Below are 20,083 nucleotides of genomic sequence, written 5' to 3'. Positions count from 1 at the left end.
TTATAGTTTCATGTTACAGAGCTCTTCATAAGCTTGTCCATCTGCTGCCCCCCACTGCATCAGGCAGGGGCAGAGGGAACACCAAATGCAGTGTGAAGTCAGCTTTGGGCTACCTTTTGGATATAAAACCGGTAGGCCCCTCCTATAGTAAATGTTTCTTTTGTGTGCTTACAGTACGGAACGCCTATATTGTATGTTTTATGGTGCAATGTTATATCTGGTATAATGTAAAATGAGTATTGTCAATTTGTAAATTGCTTGAAACCCTGCATATGTCTAATGACTTGTTTATGTTCTTGTTCTTTCTTTAAAATAACAGACTGGAACCAGCATTTCCAGTGTGCTGAACAATCATCCTGATAGATCAGTAGAACGTCGCCAGCCCCACTTGGTGTGCATTAGAGATCCCTCCGCCTCCGCCCAATACATCATTGTTCCAGAAAACGACTTGCCATTTCTCTTAAGGAAAACGGTTTGAGAAGTTATGCACATTTTACCAGAAAGTGAAAATCAAAATGTTTTTCTTAAGGATACTTGTTACAAAGTTTTTCCATAACCATTTCCATGCAATTGCTGTCCAGAGAACAGAGGACTTTAAACTAATTAGTTTAAGAGATTTAATTGATTTTAGACCAATACATTTGATATTTTTTAACAATGATATTTTTGTAAACCCTCGCTATGAACTTGTGTAATGTTTATGTGTACAATATTTGTAATAAATAATACATAATTTCACATTAGGCTGTCAGGAATTCATCTTTATTGCACACACTATTTGGTTTAAATATTTCATTATTGTTTTATTTATAAAAAAAAAATCATAATTGTCTTATCTGCTAAGATCCATAAATATACTAAAAATATGAATAAAACGACAACATGCACTTCATTATGCTGTGATTGAATTGACATTGTTGTTTATTATTGCTATTATCCTTCTAATAGTCTGACCAACATCTTAATTTGTTCCCTGTTAAATTTAAGTATTATATTGTCTTGTATTTGTATGTGGCTTTGGACAAAAGCATAACCATAACCAAATGAAAGTAACAATAACCAAATTGACACAAATTGTGTCAACTATAACACACAGGTGTGTTAAAATATAAACACAGTAACTGTGTTAACCATAACCAAATTGTGTCAACTGTAACACACAGGTGTGTTAAAATATCAACACAGTAACTGTGTTACATGGGTTTAACACAAAAAATAACACAAAATGTGTTGTCCTTACCTAAACACATTGATGTGTTAAAAATGTGTTGTTTCCAACACATCCTTTTTGAGAGTGTAAAATGCAGACGTTTTGCTCAACACACGTCTAACTGTTGGTCTTACATGTCAATGACAGTTACATTTTGGTAGGAATGAAGTTAGTAGTTCATTTGTATTCAATGCATTTAATATTTTCACAGTTTTATGGCACTATGGCACAGACATAGCAAAAATGAAGGCTGGAACTCCTCATTTTGAGAACTATGTTTGCCTTTTGTTTTCAGTGTGTAATGATTGATTAAAATCACACAGTGATTTGGTTACAAGGTGTGTTGTTTGAAGGCAACATTTGCACAAAATGCACTATACTGGTTCCTTGCTGAAATTGGCCTCATTTCATTGCTTGTGTCATTACATGCAAATGTGTTGAATTAGCTGTCAGAACTAGATGTCAAAGTCTAGCATATATAAATATATGTGACCTAAAAGACAGGAACGTCAGGATGCCTAGAAATGTACTGTGGTGTACAGCTCTGACTAAGGGGTGTTTTACTGTACATTGGTCATTTGTCATTTGCACAATGCTGTAAAAGCCTTTGCTTTCTTTATATTATCACAATGTCTGTCAGCAGGAAAAAAATTGAAACATTTCCACTGTCTTGCAATCAACCCCCTCCACACACAATAATGTGTGACTTAGTTTTGACATTGAAAATGCTGCCTTGCACATTGTTGATTAGAAAATACTTCCAGAGTAAACTGTCATATCAATTTGACCATCTTGACATAAACAATGGTGTCAGGACTTGTCATTTTGATTGCACTGACACTGACATTGTAATAAATATTTGCTTTTGAGGCATAAACAAAGAATTTTGAGCAAGATACGTGTTTTTGCAGGTAATCTACTATGCGTGCAGTTTCCTCTAATTGCTTGGAGAAATGCACTAACTGTTGTGCAAATTGATAATTCGAGAAATTACTAAAGCGACTGAGAAATACTGTAACATAGGCACCTAAGTTCCAATCCAAGTGGTAGCCGAAACTATGTCTACATTAAATCTATGGCGACAATCTGGCCATAGCCTGCAGTTACAGTAAATCATGATGCAATGATTGTTATTCTGGACTTTGGACGTGCATAACACACAGGGAGAACAGTGCAATGATTGTACAACCCCAAATCAGAAAAAGTTGGGACATTGTGTTAAATGCGAATACAAACACAAATGTAATAATATACAAATCTACAACTCATATTTAGTTGCAAAAAGGACACAGACATCTTGCCTGGCTCCACCTGTCTACATACTTCCGCTCAATTACATTTCCCTACAGTACTCCATTTGGCATAGCTTGATCCGCCCTCGTTTACTTTGGCGTCCTGGAAGCCGAACCAACCAGCCGAACCAACCACCCTACGTCCCCGCCCCCAAAGCAGACCGCTTGGAATACATCAACGTAGGGAGCGAAAAGGGCTTGTATACTTATAAAAACTTTGAGCAAATGTGAATAAAAGGCACAAAATAAGGTTTGTGTGAGTTATCTGTGTGTCCGTTGGATTTAAGGGACCATTCCATTTCTATTTTTAGCTCTTTCTAGTTTACTAACAGGAGTGTCACAAACAAAGTCACAGTCGAGCTGCCTGCCTGTGGGGTTGGCAAGTTTAACTTTACATGTTATAACGTCAGCTGAACTAATTTTCAGTGTCCCACCGGCGGGACGGTTACCCCCTCCTCCACCTCCCCCCAACATTCTAAATCAATTGTATGCACCATATTGCTATGGCATAGTAACGTTATACACCATTTCAAAGCTTTGGCTCTTGGGAATCCAAAAATGACAACTTTTTTCATCTACAATCTGTATAGTGCTTTACATTCTCAGATTAACTGTATTATGTCTCAATTAAATTTGATCCAAAATGCCCCCCTACCCCTTCTCCGCTTTTGGTGCTACCCTGACTTCTATTCAATTCAATTCAATTCAATTCAATTCAAAGCACTTAATTTGTCCCCAAGGGGCAATTTAAAAGGGCGCATTACAGTAGTTTATTCAGTGATTCAAGGAACAAGTGACACAATCAACCATGTGACCAGCACGCATACTGTACGATCAAGCAACACACATATTTCACCGGCACACTGGACAGTCAATACACACCACATGCCATCATTCATCACAAGTAATAGTTGTAAAAAATGTTAAAAGTTCTTCAAGTGCTTCCTTAGTGCTACAATTAAAAAAAAGTGCGTATAGAGGCTATTACAATCATGTCCGTCAGTTCTCATTAATAAGCTGGACAGCCCTTGGGATGAAGGTTGCCTTCCTTCTCTGTGTCTGGCAAAGCGGACAGCGGAGTCTGCGTCCTGAGGGAAGCCACTCAAACTCAGGAAATAAGATGTGAGAAGGGTCCTAAATAATACTGCGTGCTACCTTAACAGTCTGGCTGCAGTGTAGCTGCAGCACCATAAGTAGATGGTAGAATATTTCAGTAGAATTGCATACTGAAATATTCACAAGAATCCATAGAAATTGAATCGTCATGTTGTATTATCCAATATTAGTTGTACAGACTTTTTTGTAATTATTTCATAATTACAGACTTTTTTGTAATTATTTCATATTTTGTCTAGTCAGTCTATATCAGAACACCTGACATACAATCTAAATAGTCCACAAGAAACCTCAAAGTGTTAACCCTCATTTGAGACCAGGATTATGCTTCTACACAAAGGGATTCATGTGCAGTAAGCATTTGAGTGTCAGTATCAGTGGTGGAATGTAACGAAGTACAAATACTTCGTTACTGTAAGTACATTTTCCACGTATTTGTACTTTACTTAAGTAGAATTTATAGTGCATACTTTTGACTTTTACTTCGTTACATTTTACAGCAATTATCTGTACTTTTACTCCGCTACATTTCTACAACACCATCGTTCCTTTTTAAGATGCATTTTATGATCAGTTTTTTTTCTCTCTGACAAACACGTTTGTTTTACCAGGGGGCAAAGATTCTGGAGCTACGTGCCCAGCTTCTAATTCTTTGAAACATAAGCTTCTAGTCTAGACCAGGCATAAAGCGTGAGCTTGTAGCCATCTGCATTCGGTAGGCTATATTCACCAGACCCATGGCTACACTGTACATGCAACTGTGTTTCTATGCCTTTCTCTGTCATCTGCAGCGTTAGGGCCTCCTCTCCGATGAGATTGCTATCCGCCGATCAGCGAAGTTACAGGCTATGCCCATGCTTCTGTCACACATCTGATCATTTGCGGCACAAATGAATGGTAGACTATTATAGAACAGCTGGCCGAAAAAAACGTAGCATTTTCCAGATTAGGAAATATTTCTTAATTGTGTGTGATCAAATAAAGAGGCATAGCCTACAATTGGGGGTAGAAATGTGAGCGCTCATTCAATGTCTATGTGGGTCTGCGCAAGTGAAACTGAACCTAATCATAAAGACACCTTCCTCAGCAACTTTTCTGTTCAATCGGCAGAATTGGCATTACGATCCACCCGACGTTTCCCTTGTCTAGCCTACCCCGTTAAACTTCAGGCTCTCGTGTTTTGCTGAATGATATTTTACTCAGCAGATCACCCTAGTAGATGACCAAAATTACAGTCTCTAGAATTGTAGGTCAGAATGTAAACTGGGCCACAGATGGTAAGCACAATTGCATTAGCTTAAAACTATCTAGTCGAGTATAACCTAAAACTAGCTTAATTAAAATGTCACAGCCCATACTAATTTTTCTTTTAGAATATAGATATTAAGAGAATACATCATTATGCAAATACTTTTACTTTTAATACTTAAGGTACATTTAAAAGCAGGTACTTTTTACTTTTACTTAAGTAGGGTTGTCATTGTGGTAGGCCTACTTTTACTAAAGTAAATATTTCTCTGTGTATTTGTACTTTTACTTAAGTACTGAGATTCAGTACTTCCTCCACCACTGGTCAGTATGCATTTTGGATAACAAAAAGTCCTATGGGGAGTATCCATAGGCATTTTACAAAACGCATGAGCATACCTTGGCAAATAATGGTCTATAAAGCACTCATATTTTCATTCTATATTGATCTACTTTTGCACACAGCTTCACAAGACCTGGTGCTAGGGCTCAGTTGTGTTTCTAAGGGATATCAAGTGACCTAGAGGTTCAGAGATGCTTGTAATCCGGCAGAAAGAAAAAACTATATTCTAGCCTCTGTAACTCTGTGTGAGTACATCACACAGTTATTTTGACTGTTTTCTACGAAAACTACAGGTTCTCAGCTTTCTATAGAGGTCCAACATTTGATGGTAGCCCCCAAAAGAGGTGGGAACAATGCCCTTGTAAATAGGCACAGTGCAATTTCAGGCAAAAACTTTAATTTATTGAGATCAATGTTAAGTCATACCTTAATTCTGTCACTTGAAATACAAACGTATTCCCTAAGATGACATATTTGGCTATTTTCTACCAGAGAGGGTTAAAGGGGAATTTAACTCTAGACATTCTAGCCTGTTATCGCAGAGCAATCAAGGATCTTTGGCTATAAGGAAGTTCCACAGTTAACGTTTTATGTGTCCTCTACACTGGGGTATTGGAAATGAATTATGTTGGTAATGTAGCCTAGTTTGGGGATTAGTCAGTAACATATAGCCTACATATTTCTTCATAACCGTTGAGTTAGTAAAAGGTCTGAATGTCCTGTGAATTAATAACTAGATGAAACGTGTGACTGTTAGCTGTCTTTCCAATTGGAATCCATGATAAAATGTAAGCTTGCTTGCTAAGGGCGTGATGCAGAGAGACTTCTCTGTATGACGAAACGCCGGTTGTTAGTGATTGGTTCAAAGCGGTTCAAAGGAACTCCAATGATGTTCAGGGCCGCGTTTGGGCATTGGGCAAAGGGGCTGCTGCCCCGGGCCCAAGCCACTAGGGGGCCCCGGCGCGGGACATTTAAAAAAGAAAACAAGTGTCTTGTCGTCACCTGTCTTTGCCCGTATCAATGCATGCTATCACAGACAACACTGGCTTCGCATGAGACAATTAGGAAATATGAAAGCGGATCTCGAAAAAAGAGAGAGCTTCAGCCAGACGTTCTCAGTAAGGCGCGCCAAAACCATGGCCGTACGCACTGTGCGTATCAGCCAGGCTACTCAACAACGAGAGACAATTTCCCCTGTGTGCGTGTATTCACACCAAATTGGCCTAGGCTACCATAACTTCTCAACTCTGCACAGTAGCCTATTCCATTAACTGCATGCCAGTAGGCTATTTACAATTTTCTGTAAAGTAAAGTTTGTAACGTTATCAAAATCAACTTAATGCAGAACTATGCACACGCGCACCTTTTGTTTGAGCAGGAGAGATACACAGGCATGCTACAGAAGTTGTAGGCTAGCTTGTTGTTTTCTATTACTATCTATGCTGGTTATCAGCACACAATGGTATAAGCTAATTCATTAACTCGAAACTCATCATGGATATAACACGTTTTTTAAACAACGAAAACCGAAAGGACGGAGACAGCAAAGCGAGAGGAGTTATTTCAAATGGGCAAGCCGCAAGCACAAGGTAGGCAAGATTATTGCTTGCCAAAACGTTAGGCTAGCATTACCACTGTTTAAAGCCATACGTGAACGTAGCTCGCTAGAACAAAACTAGGTAACTTTAGCCTTTATAGGGCTATACAAAGTTGTCCAAATAAACAGGTCGTTGTTATAAAGATATTGCATGTGGATGTTATTAGCCCACTACAGTATGTAGGCTACTTTTTAACTGACCAATGCAGGAACCTAACCGGGACAAATATGATCAAAGCGTTGAAAGTTAGGTGGGTGTGTGCGTACCATCGCATTCATTCCTGCAGGTGTCCACTTTTTAAAAAACGAGGATCAAAATAGGGATAAGTCCACGTCTAGGCATACTACCCCTGTCCCCGACAACGTTACCGTTATCGGCTGCGACACCGTCCTTGTTCGTATTTGATGTGGTTGGGCTGTGTGTGTGCGCTAGACTGCGTGTTTCAATGTATTTGACGTCGTGGCTGGCTGGGGCTGCGTGTTACAGTGTATTACAGACAGCGTATTACAATGCATCATGATGTGGCTGTGTGCGTGCGCGCCAAACTCTAGGCTACAACAGGCGCGCGGGAACATATTTTTGACCAGGGGTGCTGAATAACAAAATAATGGATGTCCGACGATTTCTCCCCTAGCATGATATGATTCGAGTTTCGACAGCTAAATACGCCATTTCAGCGCCGTGTATGAGTAGACCTAAGAGCGAAAACAGCCACATTCCACTACAACTATGCGCAGCACTTGCCACTCCGACTAATCAATAACAACTGCGCGCACACACACCAGACCTAGAAGAGCACTTGACTTTACATCATTGAACTATTTCAGTATATTGCTTTTCTGATTGTCAAAGCCACACCAGAAATGTTTGGCTTGAAAATATAATTAGGCTGCAATAACCTACAATGGCAAAGAATTTCTGAGTAGCTTATCTTATGGCGTCTCCACTCCACAGCAAAAGTGTCTTAACCCCCAATTACAGCGGTTTCTATCTGAGCGACTCCAATAGTGAAATGATTTCAGTGTCATATTTCGGTGGCACTAGCTAGCTAAGCTGTCGTGGAACTCGAGATGACATGTCTACTGATAGGCAACAGGTCTCACCAACACGAAATTCGTGGATTTGGTGGATTTCGTGGATTTGGGCTAGATCAGCCACATTGCCTGACACTAACAGAAACTGAGCCGTAGGCCTACGTGAGGTCGTGGGCTTGCCAAAGACTAATTGCAAAAGATGCATCCTACCTCATCTGTTGTCGTTTGGTATTCGAAATTGGGCTTTTCACAATCCAACGATATATCCATCCAAAGTGCAAACTAGTTGGTGATGGTATATGGAAACTGGCAGTATGCATGCTACACGGAGTTCTAACAGGGCTGTGCATGGCCTAATAAGCAGGCAAGATATAACCCACGATCGCCATGGTTTCGTTATCAATTCGTGTTTGTGGTAATAATGACGGCAACAATAAAACCATCTTGATCTTCATCATTGTTGACAGATCAGCAGCCTGCTCTGGATGGTCATATGCATAGTTAGCCTATCTAGTTTGCATTTACATTTTAAACACTGAATCTACTGTCTTTACTGCCGGGAGAGAAAAAAATCCTGTATTCTTTTCTGTAGCCTAGGCCTAATATTCTTTTCTCGAAGTCAGCTAGCCTGGTTGCAACATCTCTCCTCAGCGAGTCACGTATCTTTCACTTCTATAGCTAGACTATAACGTTTAATCTATGGATAGCTATATTCAAAGCTATCCATAACCTTTTTTGCTATTTGCCTATTTGATACACAACACATCTAATGAAAAACTGCGAATTTGTAGGCCTATATTGACAAAAAGCAAGGGGTGCTGCAGCACCCTCAGCACCCACTTTCCCGCGCCCTTGGGCTACAATGTTTCATGAGTTCAGAGTTCGGGAGTTGCACATTTTAGTCTGACCTTGGTACCACTGGCAATTGTCAAGCCTAAGTTGAAGTAATTGATGGTAATATTTCATGGTTGATTTTTTTTGTGTGCATTGCCCCATGTTTGTAGGCTACTTGTTTTTTGTATGTTGGTACAATTGTATGTTGGTTATACGGTTCCACAACATAAAGGCAAATTTCATTTTTACATTATTGCCTCTCTCTCTCTCTCTCTCTCTCTCTCTTATGTATATTGATAATAATAATAGTAATATATATTGAAAAAAAAAAAAAATGGGGGGGGGGGCTCGGGAGGCCTCTGCCCCGGGCCCCAGATGACCTTAACCTGGCCCTGGGATGGGATTTGGCAGACGCCTTTGTACAAAGCGACACACACAAAAACAATATATTTAAAATTGAACAGGGAACAGATTAGAATGTTGGTCAAACTATACTAAGGAGAATAGCATTAACAATAATGTCAATTCAATCAATAGCCTAATAAAATAAGCAATGAAAATGAGGAAAAAAAGCAATAAGAAACAATAATGTCCATTCAATCAATAATATAAAAACAATAACATGGTAAGACTACATTAAGGAGAATATCAATAATAAACAATAATGTCAAATTAATCAACAGACTAATGGAAATAAAACAATATTATACAAACCATAACACAAGAAGCGTTTAAAGAACTAAGTGCATGTTGAACATCAACCTGTGCCCTCCCATCCGGAAATAAACGTTTGCCAATGGATCTAGGTCAGACTCTCGAAGAGAGTATGTTTTGGCTTGTAACCGTTGATTTGTTTGGAATTGGTGTCTGGTTATACTGAGGGAGGTCCTAAGGCCAACACATGCCAACTTGTGACGTCAATGTAATTGATCTGGCCGCCATATTAGATTTCATCAAAAACAGTAAAAAGTTTTCACAGGTCACAAATTTTGTCTGATCTTCACCAAAATTGGCACAAACCATGTTCAGACAACAGGCCTTTTCACACAGAGATCACGCTAAATTTGCGGGAAGAGGGGACGTCTTTTTGCCGTCTTTTTGTGTCTGAAAGCGAGGTGAAAATTTGCAGGCCTGCTGATCTGTTCATATGATGCGCCATTTTGGGGAGCCAGGAGGCAGGATCAGCTATAGTAAATTAAATTGTGACGTGCAACAGGGGGCGTGTAGGGTGATAGTCGTAGGCCTTATGTGCGTGGGCCTTTAGATACAGCAGGTGTGTGATTTCAAAAACCATGGAGGGAGAACCGACTGCACTTTGGTTAGCTTGCATTTGCTTTGCTGTTGCTGTTAGAATGTTAAATTCTTGCGACAGATGTCTTCAGACAATAAAACGTAGGCCTAATTTGGAAGGGAAATTGAAGAGAAGAGTTGCCCCTTGCCTTGGCCGTACAATGTACTGCATACAATTTATTCATGAAATCGTTCAATATTACAACAATAAAAATAGCTTGTGTACTGTCTGAAACATACTTCACGCACAAATGATAGCCTAGGGCAAAGAGAATGGACATCTCAACATAAGGATACATTAGATGATGATTAGTGTAAACTTTGTCACACGACGTGATAAGCAGTTCTGGCACTTAAAAACGCAACGTTCCATTCAGTCATAAATCATTCAAGCGTAGGCCTAGTGCTCGTCATGAAAAGAAAACAGCAGCTTAATATTTTTCAGGTGTTTAACAGTAGGCCAAGGCACACTGTTAGCAGTTATGCCGAAGGCAGTGAGATTATTAGGCATTGCATCCTGTCACTCAACATCGCAGTTCGGGTTGATAAGATTCAGTTAATGCGAGTATGGATCGTCTCAAAGTTTGGGACAACCAAACAGTGTAGGCAAAGCAAATCCTAATTGTTAGGTTACCATAACTACTTTTCTCTAGGCCTGGGCCTATCGGAAATCGCGACATAAGCACATTGGTTTCTTTTTTCTCTTCTTTCTTGTTCGCGTGTTGGGTAGTGAAGCGATAATGCATTTCCTACATCATGTGAGCCAGAGCCGATATGAGCAGAGCTGCTGCTCTGTAAAGGTATTTCTGTCCCACCCAAATTTGCTGAACTACTTGCTAAGTAGCCTATTCATCACAGACATCACATGTATCACACGAAAGAGCTTTTTCTCAGCCTTTAAACGATGTTAGTGGTTAGTTGTTGTGGTAAACGTTCGCGAGAAAAGTAACTTTAATTTAATCATATTTTTTTATGCTCGCCTCCCCTACCCATTCATCTTGGTGGAATACTTCGCGAACTTTCCCTCAACACATGACAAACCATATATCAGAATAAACAGCAGACCTTACCGAACATAAAGGTGTAAAGCATTCCCCTGCACAGTTAGCCATTACAGAGTAATCCGGTTTTAAATTTGCAGCAATGTCTTTATGCATGTCTCCAACTTTGCGGTTCCTAATGTGTTTCAATTGTTCAATAAGTCTACATGATTTTATAACAGGCCAAATACAAAATAAATGTTACAAATATCGCCTAGATAAGCATTACAATCAGAGGATATACATATAGGGCAGAGAGACGCTCATGAGTTCATGCTTTGTTTTATCGCTGGATTTTAAGATAGCCTATATTATGGCAACTGATTGCATTCCAAGCTACAGTCAACTCTAGCAGGCACTGAATGACTGGAGACTTTGTGAATTTATAAATTGACATAATGTGCTGTCTCTGCGATTGCTGCTTTTGATCAGTTAGATTTATTTGCAATCTCCTGTGGTGGGCTGGACAGCATTGAAATGCCCGCCCAGATTCCCCTTTCCGCCTTGACCCATTCACACTGGTGCCAGAACGAAAAAACTCAGCAAAATGTCTAGGGGGCTTGGTAGTAAATTTGGCGAGACACTTTGTCCCGCCGTTCCGCCTCGGTCTATGTGAAAGGGACAGTCGTTCCGCGATTCTGGTACATAAAATCGCGGCGATTTTGCCAGTGTGAAAGGGCCTCATGTCTGTCAAAATTGGTGACGAAGCTGCCAAACAGGAAGTGAGCTCATATCTTAGCAAACCTTCCAGGTATCAAAAGCATTGGTACATGGACTAAGGACCTAATCAGCAGGAGGCTCAAACAATTTAGTGACCTGCAGGGCGCTGCACTTAGCAAAAATGCATTTTGGCCTGAAACTGTTGATGTGTTTGGAATTAAAACTTAGTGGTGTCTGTTAATACTGTGGGAGGTCTTAAGGCCGACAAAGGCCAACTTGTGATGTCAATGTAATCGATCTGGCTGCCATCTTGGATTTTGCTGGAAACACAAAAACATTTTCTGGAGACATTGACAAAATCGTTTGCCCATCGCAGCCAATCAAAAACAGTGTCGAAGCTGCCAAACAGCAAGTCACCTTATATCTCAATCAATCTTGGGTGGTTTGACATGAAACTTGCTGTGACTGCTTATAGCTATATGTCTGTTGTAACATCATTGAGTTGCCATGGCAACTCCAGCTTTCCTGCCTGGCCCCCTCATTGCTGCTTGCAGCTATATTTCTAGAATATATTTCCCCTGTTTCTGTTTTTGGGTGATTAAGTTTTTACACTTTGGACTATTTACAGTATTTAGCCCATATTTGTCTAAGCTGGACGAAATCCACACAAATGATGACAGCCTATATCCTATGTGTGGTATCACTTCAGTTTACTCAGAAAGGCACACCCATGTATCTCAGGAGTGGCCGTAGCATTAGGTCAGCCAACCACCTGTGAACCAGTTTTTTGCCACACACTCGAGCAGCATTTGTGACCGGCCACACATACAGGTGAGTAGCAGGTGTGGAAAATCTGGGGTGACTCTTCATAGCACGATGATGAGAACTGGCGTCTTTTTTAAAATTCTGAAAAAGAGGGAAAAGCAGTGTATGAGAAAAACATTCTACAATGTGTTTTCTACATTGTAGGCCAATTTAACACTAGAAGCGCCATCATTTCATACTGCTAGAACTTCCGTGAGTGGTCATTATGACCCTAGATTTTAAATCTATTATTCAACCATGATGGTTATTCATTTGACACATTAATGCATTTGTTGTGTATTTACTTTGCCTTATATGCAACTATCACATGCAAATCATTTTAAATGGAAATGTACTGTTGACGTATTTAGGGAAAGTCAAACACCAGTAGGACTGTATCTTTTTAAACAAATTAATTGTACATGCAACTTTTAAATAGGTCAAAGTGTACATCACAGCAGTTCTAGTATTGAAGGAGTTTTCTTAGTACAGTAGGTAAATAATTAAGATGGCTTGTATATGGTCGCAAGTAACTGGCCGATGCAATGGAAACTAAGCCTTTCACAACTGCCTTTATTATTTCCGTGTTGTCTCAAACCCAATCTTGATATATTTGCAAATGTCCTCTTGACAGCAGGGTAAATTATTGATTAACTTCTCTTGGCTAATTAGCCAAAGTAGCATGGAGATGTAGTCATAACCGTCTAAATGAGTTGAGCAGTGTTGTGATCGTGTTGCTAGTGTTGTTACTGTGTTTGTTGGGTGTGGATACGAAGCACCCTGTCCTGCCATTCCTTTTCTATGTGAACCTTGTACTCATATATCTCCCTATGCGACATAGAACGTGCAGCTCATGTCAGAATATGCCATGTGGTTACAGAATGCACTCAGAGAGACAGCGGGACTAAAGTTCTTAAATACTCTAGGTGCTTACTGTTTAGCAACCTCACACCTTTATTATTCAGTTACAGCTGTCAGATTATGGAAAAGGATCCACTTCCTCCTCCGTATGCAGTACCACCCACAAATCCTGACTATGGGGCTGGATATCCTCCATATACTGCCCAGCCAGGTGAGCTGCTTCTCAAGGTCTCAAACAATTATAGCCACTGTGTCTCCATGAAGCCTATTTATGTTGTGGGATAGCCTGTATAGGCTTCCTATGCGTTATAAACATAATTTGTTGGTAGGTGGGACTATCCTTCCCGAGTTTGCACACTGAGGATCTCATTAGATTAGGAAAGATTTCTGCAGACCCCTCCCACCTCGGACACAGTCTTTTTGAGTCACCCCTCTCTGGCAGGAGACTGCGGTCCATCATGACCAGGACCTCACGCCACAAAAACAGTTTCTTCCTGCAATTTGTGTCCTCAACAAAACATAGCCCCCCTTTCTGCATAGTGTTTTTGTCCCTGCATCTGCACTTACAATATACAATATACAATATATAATATATATTATATTATATATTGTATTTAAATACTTCTTATGTGTCTTGCACTATTTCACCAAGTCAAATTCCTTGTTTTTTCTTTTTCGTGTGGAAAAGAAAAAAAAACTTGGCAATAAAATTATTCTGATTCTGATTACCTCTCTGCTACAGGTCCAGCCCAACCTCCAGCTCAATATGGAATGAACCAGCCAGCACAAGTGGGTGAGTCTCAAGAGTGTCATTATCCTGTGCAACCAGTTCCTAACAATCATGTAATCTGTCCAGAAAACTATATGACTGACAATAGCCCTTCAGTGTAAAGTCCAGCCAAAACATTTTGTTCTTACCGCCCCTTTAATGAGTGTGGGGCGGGCCTGTGACTAAATATTAAACTTTGTGCCTATCTTTAATAATGCCTTTCTTTTTTGACAAGGAAGATCATAGATTCAAAACAAAATGTCCGCACACAAACATAGGAGTCATAAACAGACCAACATATGAATTAAAACATCAACGGATCCTGCGGACCGAGACGGGAAATTAAACCAAAATACGCAAATATTTTGCCAGGTTGATGGGGTCAGGTGGGGTCAGGTTATTGCTTGAAAATTCCCCACCTCCAAAGTGGGGAATGACAGAAAAAGTTTGAGAACCACTACTCTATATCATATTATGATAGGGCAAAGTACAATATCTCACTCTGGAAAAAAAGGTCTTGAATGATTCATGTTGTTATTCTATTTATCATCAAACTAGAGTGGTACTCAGTAAACTGCATACCTCTGCCAGGCGCCTCGAAAATGGACAGAGGTGAAAGCATAACCTCCATCATGGAGGTAATAATAAATACACAAGAGTGCACAAATACACAAGAGTGCACAAATACACAAGAGTGTAACCTGCATTGTTTTTTGACTGTGGGGTCCAGCCCTGCATCTTCAAATCGAGGCTTGGGCCCATTAACTTGCAGTATCTCAGACTGGGAGGTCACTTTGCTAGCAAGGATATCAAAGCCCCTGGATGCTTACAAGGATACAAGGATACAAGGAAGTTTATTGTCACATGCATATAGTTACTGGATGTAAGAAATGCAGTGAAATTATGTCTGGTGTCAGCCTATTTGTGCATTTATGGGGGGGGTAGATTAAGTGGCAAGGGCTGCATAAGAAAGGTGGGGGAGGATTGGGATTGGGCGGGGGGCACCAACAAGGAGCACCCAAGAGCAACAGGGGCAAGGAAAAACTCCCTTACCAAGGAAGAAACCTTGGGCAGATCCACGGCTCAAGGGGCTAACCCAACTGCCAGGGGTCTTGGTGTGTGTGTTGGGGGGGGATGACAGGGGAGATGGGATAGTGTGCTGTGTATGTGGGGAGAGGGCAGTGTGCAATATGTGTGTTGGAGAAGCTTCCTCATGAGACAATGTGCTGTGTATGTAGGAGAGGGAGGGGGAGTGTACTGCAAGTATGGTGAAGGGACTTACAATTGCAGAGTACTGTATGTATGATGTATGTGAGTGATGACAGTGAAGATGTGTGTGTGGGCGGAAGGGGAGTGGAGCAGTGACTGTGTGTGTGTAGTGTGTGTGTGGGTAGGTGGGGGCAGTGTGCAGTAAGTATGTAGAGGATGTGTGTTGGAGAAGATCCTGAAGACAATGTGCTGTGGATGTAGGGAGGGGGGGCAGTGTGCAGCAAGTATGTAGAGGAGGCTTACTGTAGCAAGCAGTGTGCTGTATGTATGTGAGGTGATGACAGTGATGATGTAAGTGTGTGTGTTTTTTGTGTGTGTGTTGGGGATGGGGGTGGGGTGGGGGGTGGGGGCAGAAAGGCTAGGCAATCAAGGACATGGGTAGATAGATGGAGGAGAAATCAAAAATAATAAATAAAAAGTTCTATGGAGAAGTGCAAAAGTTGGAGAAAGTCAGATATGCGTGTGTGTGTGTTTTGACGTGTGATGAAATAAGAAAATAAATAAAAGGTCTGTAGCATAGGGAGAGGGATCTAAAAGTGCTAAGTCATGTAGGTGTGTGTGTGTGTGGGGGGGGGTCATGAGTGCTGAGGAGTGAATGAGTGCAAAGTCAGTATAGTGTGAGTTCAGAGTTGGGAAATGTTTGAGAGTGCTGAGGAGTGAATGTGTGCAAAGTCAGTATAGTGTGAGTTCAGAGTTCGGATGGCCTGGGGATAAAAACTTCTCCTGAGTCTCTCAGTTCTGGCTTTGTGACTACATAGGCGTCTTCTTGATTTCAGTGGTAGGAATAATCCATTGTTAGGATGAGAAGAGTCCTTCAGAATCTTTTGGGCTCTTAGGAGTACTCTTCTGGAATAGATATCTTGTAGAGCAGGGAGTTGAGTTCTTATAGTACGTTCAGCTGAACGCACTACTCTCTGCAGAGTACTACAATCTTGCTTGCATTTGTTGCTAACACCTCTCTTAAAGGGGAACTCCGGCCACTTAGGACATAGGGCCTTGCTGTTTGAGGTCACAGAATGCTGTTGGTATGGGGAAAAAATACAATTATTATAAGGACCTACTGCACTGTTACCAGCTGGCCAACTGGCACCTGCTAAAAAGTGACAAGGGGCCATATTTTGGCGATCAGAAACGGATGGTCAGATGTGCAAAGTTTATAGACATTAATGGCGTGGCCAGTCCACTAAATTCACTAATTTAATGGCATGATTTTGTGATCAAACGCTGGACGCTGAGCGCAAAAGGGTTGTTCTTATGTTTCTTAATCAGTCATGGGTGTGTTTTAGGTGTAACTTCCTTTAAACCAATGAGAATGACATCTCGAATAGAATAGAATAGAATAGAATAGAATCGTTTATTTGTCATTGCTTTACAGACAGTTGGGGGTTATGAATTTGACAGCTTGTGGATTGTTTTTTAACCTGTTTGATTTTAACTTGATGGACCTGAATCTCCTTCCAGAGGGCAGTGGTGAGAATCGAGAGTGACCAGGGTGTGTAATGTCCTTGAAGATAGAGCTGGCTTTCTTCTGCAGTCTACCATTTGCAGATGTCTGAGTGAAGGCAATGGTGCTCCAACGACGCGCTCAGCAGCCCTAACCACCCGCTGCAGGCCCTTTCTATTCTTTTCTGTGCAGCTGGAGAACCACACATTGCAGCAATAGGTTAGGATGCTCTCGATTACTGACCGGTAGAAATTGGTGGGCAGGTGGAGAGGGAGGTGAGTGAGTTTTAACTTCCTCAGGAAGTAGAGCCTCTGTTGTTCCTTTCCCACCGGGTGAGAGATGTGCGTAGTCCAGGTGAGGTCAGCCGAGATGTGCACACCAAGGAATTTAAAACTCTCCACCCATGAATGGAGAGGACAGAGTGCAGTGGGCCTTGATCTCCTAAAGTCCATTATTATTTCCTTGGTTTTGGAAGTGTTTGAGTCCAGGTTATTTTGAAGACACCAGTTTGTCAAGTGCTAAACCTCCTCTCTGTAGGCTGCCTCATTGTTGTTGGAAATCAGGCCTACTATGGTAATCTGTCATTCCCTTTAACAGCGAGCAGCGCAACTTCAAATAGCGCATCGGTATTTTGATAGTCAGCGGTGCATTTGAAGGAATCTGCTTGCATGCAAGACTGTATGGAACAGGGATTCCACTAAACCTTGCTTTACTAAAATGTGTTTAAACGTGTTTGTGACTAGCAGAGTATAGCCTACACACATCTGCACTCTTCTATTATTTGAACTCATAGGCAAAGTGAAACTAACTTCACCGTTGTGTCATAGTCAATGTCAAAATAGTTCTACGCAGTTAATTACTTTCACTATTGACTGACAAGGGGTTACCATTGAAAACATAGCTTGAAAAAAGCAACACTTACCCCAATTAAGTTTGAATGACTAAATAAAAATAAATACTAGATAAAAAAAGATATTTATCCTGCAGAGGAGTTGCTGCTTACATCTCGTGACGGTGCATCTTCAGCTGTGCTTCATATGCACCTGTCACTATAGACCAGGTTTTTCTTGGTCAGAGGTGTAATGATTATTAGAGGGTGTAAGATAGCGATTTTTGGTAATGCGCCAGACCACACCTTATGTCATTAATTGCCACACCCCTGGGCGCAAGGTTTAATGAAAGTGGAGGGCATGTTGAAAAATCATCCCTTTATTGAGTGTAAGATTATAATAAGCCTTGCGTCGCCCTTTCCGCCAAGTGTAAGTCAGGGCCCTGAATGGGTGTGTGCTATGAATAAGACCTGCGCTACGCTTAGCGCCACCTTGTGCCGGGATCACGATACGGCCCAAAATGTGACTAAACAGATGAAGCCTAAAGTTCTTCTCTTTCCCATATCAAATTCAGACATAAGGGTAATATAGCATAGTGCCACAACCCACAAGACCGCTGACAATAACAATTTCCAAATCTTTACAGATACCAGCAGGATCATATTGTAGCTTTAATGTGGTTTCATGCCATTTCTTTTTCACAGACCCTCCATTGACTGCTCTGAAAACATATCTGATATCTGCACTAGTGCGTTACACAACTATATCCTCTACCCTCAGGGGCCTGTGCACCTTTAATTTTACATCTAATAAACCTAATTATTGATTGTTCATCATAATGGTACATATCATATTGGAACCTATCATAATGGAACCAATACATTCTCCAGATATTTTCCAGACCAATTGTGTTCACTGTTCACTGTCCACAGTTCATTGTTCATTGGGCTAGGTTCATGCCAAACATTTTTTTTGCAAAAATGTACCTTGCGGTTTTGTGCTGAATTGAGCTGTATTTGGCTCAGATGGGGTCCAGCATTTGTGGAGTAAAACTGCCCAGAAGGCACTGTCCCTCCATCCCTCATCCCTCAATCACTCCCTCTATGTGTTCAAGAAAAGTGTGAAAAGGTCTAGGAGAGTTCAACTTTAAACACATACACAATTCATTTTATATTTAGATAAAAAAAGAGGAACTAATTTTGAACTTGTTCAACTCTTTTGTACTAACACTGTTAGTATGTTTTTGTGTTTTGTGTTTTTGAATGAGCAGTGACAGTGGTGGTAGCAAATTTGACTGATCTCCCTGGTCTGATGCAGTGTCCTCATTGTCAGTCCCAAATTGTGACTGAAACCAGACACACTACTGGCCTTTTGACCTGGCTCATATGTGGTGGCCTCTTCCTGTTCTTGTAAGTGCTCACGTGGGCTTTTTGGAAATAAGTTGGAATAATCTTTTTGCTGTATACTTATATATGATAACTAATTGTGCACAAACATACACAAATACATACAAAATGTTAATTAGGATACAAAGAGGTAATCTAATATTTCTCTTATAGGTGTTGGCCATGTTCTTGCATTCCATTCTGTGTGGACTCCTGTAAGGATGTGGAGCACCTTTGCCCACAATGCCACCGGACGGTGGGCCGTTACAAACGCATGTGAAAGCCCTGAATGTTTGGAATATGTTTTAGGAACATATAAGTACTGTTTTAGGAACATGTACTGTAACTTACCCCCACATATTTACAGGGGGTCCTATTTTAATGATGCAGCCTATTCAACTCAACTAGTCTTATGGGGGGACTGTATATTTTCTTCTCTGAACATTAAAAAAAAAGAAAAGTGAAGTGATTGAAAAAATCTTGTTCCCTGTCTATGACTTGAATTTAAAGCTGTGATGAATCTGGTGTGATTATGACAAGGCCAGTGTTGCATTAACCTGCAGTGCTTCATTTCGGCCTGAGGAGGGCGTGCACAGCCATGATACTCAACATCGCCAAACTGGCTGTAACATTCATTCTCAGAGCAAAGGTAGATTCTGGTTAAGTAGAGAGTGACTGACAAGGTAGAAGAACAAAGAAAGACTTGGAGCGACTGATTGAAAGAACTGGGGGCACATCAGACAGTATTTTAGAGAATAACAGTGACACCATATCACCACTAATAGTCTTCATATTCCTGTCTTTGGGACCATACAACCTCACCGCTATGTATAGCACACTGACTCTTTTAATGATACTCTAGCACAAGTCTAAACAACTATTCCTGCACACTTTTGTTGCAAGTGCAACATTATCTTTTGTGAGTTGTCCACAAACCAAGGCAATTGTAGCTTGTAACATTCTCTTGGGTGGTGTTACAAAAGGTGTTTGGTTCCTCGAGGTCTGGGTTGTTTTTTGAAGATCATCACTTTTTTGATTTGTGTACTAAATGGAGTG

The 20,083-nt window shown here is 40.7% G+C and overlaps 1 protein-coding gene across 2 annotated transcripts; it reads left to right on the top strand.

Moving 5' to 3' along the window:
- Window positions 1-12,389: 12,389 nt before the first annotated feature.
- Window positions 12,390-19,505, top strand: LOC125298442 (LITAF domain-containing protein-like). Of its 2 annotated transcripts, none has more exons than XM_048249180.1 (5): window positions 12,390-12,496; window positions 13,435-13,541; window positions 14,073-14,123; window positions 18,913-19,051; window positions 19,202-19,505. In XM_048249180.1, the coding sequence occupies exons 2-5, from the start codon at window positions 13,451-13,453 to the stop codon at window positions 19,305-19,307; spliced, it is 387 nt and encodes a 128-aa protein (XP_048105137.1). In that variant the 5' UTR covers window positions 12,390-12,496; window positions 13,435-13,450; the 3' UTR covers window positions 19,308-19,505. The 2 variants fall into 2 exon arrangements, with proteins under 2 accessions (XP_048105137.1, XP_048105138.1); XM_048249181.1 differs by having other exon boundaries at window positions 12,429-12,496; window positions 13,441-13,541.
- The last annotated feature ends 578 nt before the right edge of the window (window positions 19,506-20,083 follow it).

This window comes from Alosa alosa, chromosome 7 (assembly GCF_017589495.1).
Source record: "Alosa alosa isolate M-15738 ecotype Scorff River chromosome 7, AALO_Geno_1.1, whole genome shotgun sequence".
NCBI classification, from domain to species: domain Eukaryota; kingdom Metazoa; phylum Chordata; class Actinopteri; order Clupeiformes; family Clupeidae; genus Alosa; species Alosa alosa.
Note: the sequence above shows the minus strand (reverse complement) of the source record. Positions and strands in the feature narration are given on the sequence as shown.

Excerpts from the sequence above, each read along its gene's own strand:
- LOC125298442 (XM_048249180.1), top strand. The coding sequence starts at position 13,451 with ATGGAAAAGGATCCACTTCCTCCTCCGTATGCAGTACCACCCACAAAT. Across the intron at positions 13,542-14,072 it reads TCCATATACTGCCCAGCCAG|GTCCAGCCCAACCTCCAGCT; the intron begins GTGAGCTGCTTC and ends TCTCTGCTACAG. Across the intron at positions 19,052-19,201 it reads GGTGGCCTCTTCCTGTTCTT|GTGTTGGCCATGTTCTTGCA; the intron begins GTAAGTGCTCAC and ends TTTCTCTTATAG.